This window comes from Etheostoma spectabile, chromosome 4, assembly GCF_008692095.1.
Source record: "Etheostoma spectabile isolate EspeVRDwgs_2016 chromosome 4, UIUC_Espe_1.0, whole genome shotgun sequence".
NCBI classification, from domain to species: Eukaryota; Metazoa; Chordata; class Actinopteri; order Perciformes; family Percidae; genus Etheostoma; species Etheostoma spectabile.
Genome location: NC_045736.1, coordinates 8,700,475 through 8,710,310, shown reverse-complemented (window position 1 = coordinate 8,710,310; position 9,836 = coordinate 8,700,475). Strand labels below are relative to the sequence as shown.

The window sequence follows — 9,836 nt, the reverse complement described above, 5'->3', positions numbered from 1 at the left end:
CGTACTTCATTTATAAGCTTACATGCTAACAGAAGTCCTGTTTTTGGTTTAGTGGAGAAGTTTAGGTACACATATTATCCCATCCTTTCGTCTGCTTCTGCTGGAATTCATCAGCTGTGGACTTTAAACGCCATTAGCAGTTTTCCTGTCAGCTGGTAACTCTTCTCAAAGATGTACTTCGCTGACACTGCTTTAAGGTACGTGCTGCCTTTGCTAACATGCTAATGTTCAGTGATGACTTAATTTTGCTCTGCTGTGTCTGTGCCTGGCAATGACATACAGTGTTGATGCTGCTGGCCTGTTTCTCTGCAGATTCGTTTATGAGCTGATTTCTGTTTTTATGCTGCTTTCATCTACCTTTTGGGCCTACTTTGTGGTGGTGGTGGTGGTGGTGGTGGTGGTTGTTGTTGTTGTGTCTCTGTATAATAGAGGCTGCATGGTAAACTCAACATGGTTTTTCCCCACATTGTACTGAGATCTTCTCCACACACTTCACTCAGCCTAGCAATAGTAAACTGTTTCAAGTCAAACCAACGTCTTGGGGTGACAGCTTGCTTTACTCTTTCATATTATTACAGCTAACCTGCTTGAGCTCCTGTACTTATAGTTTATGCATCTGCAACACTCAAGTCAACTGCCAAAATGTTTTATCCAACCACATGTACATGAATTCCATTTCACAAGACAGTGGCTGCTCATGCCATTATCGTTTTGCAGTTTAATATGCAAAGCCTGCATAGCAATCGTGGGTTGTTGGTGGATTTAGCTACTCCCATCAGCTCCCAACGTAGTTTATTCCCCTCACGGTCTCTCGTGTTAAGCAGGAAAGTATGCATATGGCAGAGCTGGTACTTGTAACCTATATAGAATAGATTTCACATAATGGCTGGTATCAGGCTCTGTGTCTAATGTGGCTCTTATGGGAAGTATTTATCACCACTCCACAGTCTCTGCTGTGCTGATATTGGTTTATGGTTGCGGAGAGTGAATCAGCGTCTAGATGCAAAATATCAGTTTTCTATGACCATAATAAATCCACTGCATGTGAGTTGGATGAATAAAGTTACGGATTATGCATTTTCTCATTTAACATGGTCATCAATATCTGTGTACCCCTGTGTGCTTGAGATACACACTACATTACTACATTTATTGTACGTACAATATAATGATCTTGCTGTAAGAAGATCATTTACTTTGTATAGGCTGTTTGTGGGAGTATTTCCATTTGTCAATGCTACAGAAACAGACTGTATGTGAGATTTATAGCTGGATTCTCCCAGTAACAAATGTGTATGATGTCACTTGGCAAGGACAATAAATACACTACATAGCAGCTATTGTCAAGTCCAATTTCATGTCCACATAAAGCTCAATTACTGCTGATAAGGTCACAAGGGGCATCCTCTCCTCCAAGAAAAACAGTGAAACTACTGGGACAGATTTTCAACACTTTTCCTAAATAGTGTAGAGAGCAACAATTTCAGCTCCTTTCAGAAGGGAATGTATACATATCAAAATATTTCTGATATTGCTGTAATTTATAGATATTAATCATATGATTAGATGGAGCGCAGTGTTTCAAGGAGATTTAGGTTTAGCATGAACTTGCACAACACTGAGTCCTTTTTGATTCATTGCAATGTAAAAGCATGAGAACAACATTTCCCTTTCCTGGTTTCCAGAAATGTGGAACATCTGTGTGGACCATACTCTCCCCTGGGCCAAATTTAGCTCTGAAATGTTGTCAAATTGAGATGCCCCTTTGATATCACCATGATGGAAGAGAATGCCTGCGGTGCCGCTCCTGTTATTTTTACAGAGTTAAACTGGATCACACAGTGTGGGGGACAAAGCGGCACGGACAAAGTGTTATTAATCTACTCTCTCTGTTCGTACAGCTTAGCTAATTGTACAATGAAACCATACTTTTTTTACTTTAATTTTTATTTCAATATTTAGATTCCTTAAAGATAATGTTTGGGGATGTTTTGTGATGTAAATTATGTTGCTATCTATGCCCGTTATCTGCCAGTCCAGTTACATTTCTGGAAAATATGCTCTGAAATACCCTGACATTGAGCTGACTGATCTTTAGAACACCAACGCAGTTGGTTGCATTCTCTTTATTCGCTCCCTGCTAAAACACATGAGACCATATAAGCTGTAAGGGAACGGAAGACCTCTAATAGGAGTGACAGAGGGAGTGGATCAACAAGGTTTAATATAGAGCCAGTAAGGTATTTTGGGACCTGCAATACAAAGGTGAAAATACTTCCAGAGACAGTAATACAAACTAGGACACTGTTGCACCAAACACTGACAGAGGAAAACATTGACTCAGATGTAAAAATGTGGCATAAGCCTTAATTGAACAGTGAAACATTCATGGTATCCGTAACAATTACACATATTTTTGGGTTGACTGAAATGTAGGCAATATATCTGGAAAAAAAACATTTTAATGGGATGTCGAAGTTGTGAATAGACCTAAGTGACATCGCATGGGCAAGAGTAACTATGACATTCAACGTCAACCAACCCAAATCCTTAGTACGGATCAGTGCAGACCCAGTGGTTTCCAATGTGGTTTCAGGATTAAAATGTTAAATTTCATAGTGGACTGAAATAGTGAGTTTTGTGCTGTCAGAACTGGGGAATGGAAATATGAACTTTTAAGGGCCAGAGCAGCGCAGGCCCAGGTCGGCCCCCACTGTATGTTATCAGCTCTCACCTTTCTAATCTTTAAGAAAAACACAGCCATCATGCTCTTCATTTACATTCAAAACAAGCTCCTTGGTTTGCAATTAACTTTTGACTTGTGAACGTTTGACATGGTGTGTCATTTGGCCTTGTTCAAAGCACTTTGCTTTGGCTCCCTTCCTCATTACGTGGACTTGAAAAAATTTGTTGACTCCCAGCATCCACAGCTTGTTGTCAGATTCATTTAGATCTACAAAGCCCTTTTGAGGGTTGTGTCTCCAATGGTCTAGCATGCGTCTGGCTGCATTACCAGATGTTGAAAAGTCAAACTCAGGGTCCGGAGCTACTTGACTGCTATTTCTGCAATGATTTGGCCCAGTTTCATGAAATACTTCACTTCTCACAAACCAGCCCGAGCCAGTGAAAATGTGCACAAAGGACTGAAAGCCCAGTTGCATGACATTGCATTGTAAAAGTGGTCTGTCACAATACGATGGCAGGAGAAACATGCTGTACTGGCCTTTGCAATGAAGACTGCACTTACAACCTTAAGCCCACCACTGAGAGGCCTACACTGGAACCAGAACTTACCGGAAATGATAACAACTATAGTTTAAAATGGCAACATGACCTCGTACAGAACAGAAACTATGTTTTAACATTTTTCTGTGTAATTAGGATCTTTGGATTTACTGTGTGTGTGTGTGTGTGTGTGTGTGTGTGTGTGTGTGTGTGTGTGTGTGTGTGTGTGTGTGTGTGTGTGTGTGTGTGTGTGTGTGTGTGTGTGTGTGTGTGTGTGTGTGTGTGTGTGTGTGTGTGTGTGTGTGTGTGTGTGTGTGTGTATATATGTGTGTGTATATATGTGTGTGTATATATATGTATGTATATATTTGTATGTATATATATATGTGTATATATATATATATGTGTGTGTATATATATGTGTGTATATGTGTGTATATATATATATGTGTGTATATGTATATATATGTATGTGTATATATATGTGTGTATGTATGTATGTATGTATGTATGTACATATATATATATATATGTATATATATGTATATATATATATATATATATATATGTATATGTGTGTATATAGCTGTTCAGTTTTAGTTATTATCTATGACAATATAGAAGCATATATATGTTTTTTAATGTACATTCTAAGGCCTTATACTTTGATGGAAGAAGCATTACATTATCAGCAGGATAAACCGCTGTGGTGTCTGTTAAAGGGGCGCTATGCAGTTTTGGCCATTTCTTTGCTGTTTTCTCAACAGCTTCCAAATATATATTTGGCAGCTCCTATGGTAACTTGTGTCTGACTCCTCCCTCGGTCAGTCTGCCGTTTCTTCTTTCTCTGTTCCTGCGGCAATGCTTTCCTAGCTTAACGCTTCTTTTTTGCTAGCTCAGTCATGAAGATAGTTTGAAAAACTCCATTGCTACCTTTTTCGCCGGTTCCTGAATGGGCGTATGTGTACAGTGTATCGTGAGATTAACAGAATGTTTTTTTCCAGATCAGTAAAGTTTCCCTTCGCCAACTGAGACCCAGCAGGTAAAAGAAAACATAATTACCGAGACATGAAGCTCCTGGACATTGATCCAAGGGGAAAGCACTGGGTCCAATATCATCTTAAAAATAAGTAAATTTCTCTTACAATCAGTGAGCCATAGCTTGAAATGCTAATTTAACCAATGAGGGATGTACGGACGTTATTTTGTTTGTTGTTTTACAAAAACAAAATAAAAGTTGCATCTGATAAAGGTTTGAAAGATTGAAACAAAACATAGCATTCTGGAGTTAACTGTCTTAGCACTTAACAACTATGACCAAGAGAAGCTGGCACGAGGTACATTTTGGCAAATAACAAAGGCTGCAGGCATGATGGCTAACTGGGTGTTCAGATCAAAAACAGCTGCATTGGTCGGGGGCATGTTGTTTACAATACTGATGATATGAGATGGTCAATAGCAAATCCATGAGTTTGAAGAATTTATCAGGCACCGAGTTATTGCACAGCAGTATGTAATAGAGCCCGACCGGCGGGCTGATGTTATCGGCCGATGTTAGGCATTTCCCAATATATCGGAAAAAACCTCTCTGTTGGCAACACTGATTCTTTTCTTTTTTTGTGTGTGTGTTTTTGTTTAAAGGACTTTATGTTTCATATCTTAAGTTTGTATTTTTATACATTTTATCAGACCTTTGATATATTTGATATTTCCTCTGATCTGTTGTGACTACAAAACAAATTATCATTTTATTTTAGTAAGAATTCATAAATAACTACAAATCTGTTTATGTTTTGTAATAAGTTTCTAGATTTATTTTTTAAAAATTTGTCAGATTTTTATTTCAAATATTCAAATCGGTATCGGCCTTTATCGGTCGGGCTCTAGTTTGTAATATTATGACACTGATTTGACAACTTTGGAAAGTTGTTTTACATCGAAAAATCATTTGGTCATCCTTGGACAATCATCCGGTATACAGAAGAATTAGTGCATTCCCGTTAAAGTAAGTCATCAACATCAGATGCATGTACTCGATGTGCCTCGTTTTGCTGCAGTGTTTTTACATTGTTTGCCGCAGTAGCATATTTGAAATGTATGAGGTTGAGTTTGTATTTACGCAGTGCTGCTAACCCTAACCCCCAACACAGCCTAAGGACTATTGCTTAAAGCTGTCAGTGTGTTATTCAGTCAAAACATGGGAAGCAAAAACAAAGAACCAGAGGTAGAAATGACATGACGTGGAATACTGTACGCAAAATTTAACCCTGTCAGACAATAGTCCAAAGTCCATATGACCGTGAATCTGCCAAAATTCAGCCTTACTGCAAGATTCCCGCGACTTTACATTAACTGAAGTCCTTCCTTGTTTTCCTGTTTGTAGTTCCTTCCGGTTCACAGTGCAAATGTCTGATCTAATTCTAATAGAAACATTAGCAGCAACTGTTAATTTGTTGCAATAGCATACTATATAGCCTGTCATTTTAAATGATACAATGTCAGAGTTTTGCAATATTTCATTTTTCTTTGTCTCTTTCTTCAGGCTAAATATTACTGCTATTCTAATCAGTATGAGAAGTATGTCATGTTCTCACACAGTCTTTACATACTGTAAAACAAGCGGGCATTCCCCCTAGAGATGTTCCGATTGCCTCCAATACTGCCTAAAACGCTAGTATCGGGAAGTACTGGAGTTTATGCACCGATCCGATACCACATACTAAAACCCTAAAGAAAATCTACGTTAAAGTAGTTTATTTTATGTTCTTTCTCTGTTATAACTGACTGTCAAACTGGATAATAAAAGAAAGTTCTGTGGCATTAATTATTCGAGAGTTTAACCTGAGGCAGACCGACAACAAAGATTGAAATCATATCACATCCATACAAGGGTTTTTAGTATACAGCTGTTAAAACATAATAAAACATATGACACTCTGGTATCGGATAAGTACACCAATACGCAAGTTCAGGTATCAGAATCTGTACCAGGAATAAAAAAACAGAATAAAAAAACGCTATCGGACCATGTCTAATTACCACGTATCTCTGCTTCAAACAGGGGCAGTTTTTCCACTATAACTGTGTCGGCCTTTTAAATGTTCCATTGCTTGTAAGGAAATGACAGGAGTCACTGGCGAACCAGCTTTAAAAGTGATAGATTTTCTTTTTAAATAAGTGCTGTGCGGTGGATCTAATTCATGCCGTAGTGAAGAATGGTTAATGTGAATTTTGAAAAGTTACTAAACAAAAACTACACTAAATTAAAACTAGTAATAAATATTTAAAGAATCTTTAAAGTGTTAAACTGAGAACAGAATTTGGTGTGGTGGTAGCACCCCCATCCCACCAACCCACCCACCAGATTAAAGCAGTCAACCTATGGGAAACACTGAAGGGTGTATTTACAACAGAATAAAACAATATTCAGCCATTTTGTAGCAAAGATTCAAAGTTTGTCTTAAAAAAAGCTCAACAAATAGTTCTCAGAAACACTTATTAAAGCAGCACGATCAGTAACTGGGCCTAATTTCCAGTTTAGCATCAAGGTCTGTGAAGTCTCTGCTTCCGGAAGTGTCAAAGGATCAAAAATAAGCCAGAAGTATTACAGGTAAGAGATCCAATTTATATATCCCAAAGCAAAACGAAGTCATTAGCACGCAGGTTATTGAGTCAGTGGTGACCTGTGATTGGTCAGGTCTCCGTGTTAGGTTATGTCCAGCCAATCGGGTCGCTTGTGAGGCTTGCAGGTGTGAACATCCACTAAGTCCTCGCAGTCTTTGCACTCCACAGCACAGCACCACTTGAACTTGCACTCGCACTTGGTGACACGTTTGACACGCATGGTGTCGTAGCCCCGCCCACAGCACATGACCTCACAGCCGTCCGTGCCTCTGGACGACTTGTTGCACACTCTGCCCGCTGTGCCCAAGGAGCCTGTAAAGAAAGGTGTATATATTAGCATGAGAGGGGGAAAAAAATGTATAGTTATCTTCAAGCATAATAATGATAAGTAACATTTAGTTTACAGCAATGTTGTTGTACATCCACTGCCCTTTAATAACACACTATGAATTATACAAGATGTTTGAGCCTGGAAGAAAAGTATACTTCATATGAAAGTAATGTTTGGTATTTTTGTTTAGTTTTTTAAATTAATTAATGGGTGGGACTAAAATGAAGGTATACTTCTTCCCACTTCTTTTTCGGATATGTCAAAACAAAATAAGAAAAATCGGGTATTTGTTATACTGTATCTCTAGGCTTTCTAACTTGTGTAATATTATTTTCTGTATAACCATTTCTGTTTTCTTTTACAAGATCAACATCAATTTCAATCAAATCAAAATCAAATTTCTGAAAACAAAGACCATGATAAACCATGATTACAACTAACATTTTAAAACAACGTTGCCAACAATTTTGTACAGTTGTGTAGTTTTTTAATGAATAAAATATTTATATTTGTTATGTCATTGAAACTTGTGTAGGATAGCATAATTTCCATCCAGCAGACCTGGGGCAACATTAGCATTTATTTGATATTTGATATTTTTTCCCCCACATGTGGGAGTCTAATATTACCTCTCCTCTTGGCCTCTCTATATTGGTCCCTACCTCCTGAGGGGGTGGGGTGGTTGTGTGTGTTGTGTGTGTGTGGGTGTGTGTGTGTGTTGTGTGTGTGGTGTGGTGTTGTGTGTGTGTGTTGTGTGTGTGTTGTGTGTGTGTGTGTGGTGTGTGTGTGTGTGGTGTGTGTGTGTGGGTGTGTGTGTGTGTTGGTGTGTGTGTGTGTGTGTGTGTTTGTGTGTGTGTGTGTGTTACTTCTAAATGTTCCTTATCTGCTAACCTTGTCTCTCTCCACTTCAGTAGATACTGGTACAGTAAGATTATCTGAGCTTTTTGCTGAAAACTGATGAAAATGAAGTTGATGAGCTGAAGTTTCGAGCCAGAAAACCAAAACAATGAGCTGGAAGTCTATCCAGGGTGCAATTTGCCTGGGGGGGAGGGGGGGGGGGGTCTACCCGGTCTTGCTGCTTGTATTTAGCCACTATGGAGCGGCAGTTGCTTGGCCCCAATAGTTGACTGTGAGCTGGGTACAGGCACGGTCCTTTCAGGGGCCATGGTAGTTGAGTTAAGCCAGAAAAAGTGAGCGTCATGAGGCAATGACAGTTAATTTTAGGCACCAAAACAACTTGTTAAGTTAAAAAGAAAGATCAGATTTGGATGAAAACCCTCCAGAGGAACAAACAAGCGTTTTCTGGGTGAAAGTATTTTGTTTTCGCCGCATATGTGAACTCAGCTCTACGGCTTGAAAGCGCTGTGTTTTATGTTGACATAATGTTGTGCTATTACATTTTGAGTTTATTTTCCATTAGATATTGAAGTGCATATGTGTTTTTGGCATGGCTAGCCGATTAGCACTATATCAATGGTATTGGATGGGAAGATTTAATTCTTGCATATATTGTTTTGTTGTGCAAAAACATCCACCCCCCCTTCTGCTTTCTTCACTAATCGTAACCGGCGTATAACGCTGTGTAGAACTGAGGGAGGGCTGGGTGATAATTCTAACTACACATAGTTATTTGCTCCAGTGATAATATAAAATCATTTGAGTGCAGCTTTAAAGGAATTACTCTTTCTATTTCTATATTTCTTTATCTCTATTTTTGCAGCGTTAACAACATGTACCTTTCCTATTACGGTAACCAATTAAGTCTTGAGTAACTCTTCTTCAATGGTTGTTACTCCTAGTCACATATCAGCTCAACTTAACTGTATTTTGGAAAACCTCCAGTTATTGACGTACTGCAGAAAAACTAGTATATGGCAGTTAACCACCTCTGAACACGAGTGAATATTTTGATGCCGAAGACTGAAACTCCAACCTCTTCGGCACGGTATTAGCTTACAGACACGCTGACAGAATAGTCTCAGAGACACACACAAAGGTGATGTACTCAAGTGTGAAATCTAAGCCTAAGATCAGATGCCATGTCTAATAACAGAGCATCCCTGAAGTAAAGAGAAAAGGATAAGAGGAGATATTCCCTTCAGGCTCTAGGGAGTGGAGCCTTATACTGCCCAAAGGAAGGATTTGAAAAATAAGTCTGCATGTATCCTTAGGCTATGAATTCCTATACATTGGAGATTAGTGGTGAGGAGGGTCATAAGCTCCTTTTTAAGATCACCTTTTAACAAGGAAAGACAGCCTTTCCTTTGAGTGAACACACACCAAGCTAACGGCAGGGAGGAGTGGGTGAATCTCGAAGTACCATCATGTCCCCTGCACATATGCACCAGCCTACTACTTACCTAACCTATTAACAGTGAGCTAGTGAACTCCTTCACGCTCTATTGGAGGAGAGATACGGAGTTTAACAAGGTAAAGCAAACACTAGGAATTAAATGAGATGTTAAAGGTCAAACCATTGAACATTAAGCTGTGAAAGAATGCAAGCCTTCAGTGGAAAGGTCTCTTATTCTCAGTGACACACCTGTTTAACAATATACTCAACTGGAAATTTGGTGTTGCAATATTTTATATTAAAAATAATTTCATTACTTTACACAAAAATGCTTCACTGGATCTCAGAATTTAGATGTACAGT

The 9,836-nt window shown here is 38.7% G+C and overlaps 1 protein-coding gene across 1 annotated transcript in view; it reads right to left on the bottom strand.

Annotated features, from left to right (window-relative positions):
* Positions 1–5,116: 5,116 nt before the first annotated feature.
* LOC116687943 (protein Wnt-2b-A) overlaps positions 5,117–9,836 on the bottom strand; it is an 11,887-nt gene continuing 7,167 nt past the window's right edge. The window contains exon 5 of the mRNA XM_032513688.1: positions 5,117–7,161. Within this exon, the coding sequence (XP_032369579.1) occupies positions 6,932–7,161 (230 nt within the window). The 3' untranslated portion in view covers positions 5,117–6,931. The remainder of the gene's footprint in view (positions 7,162–9,836) is intronic.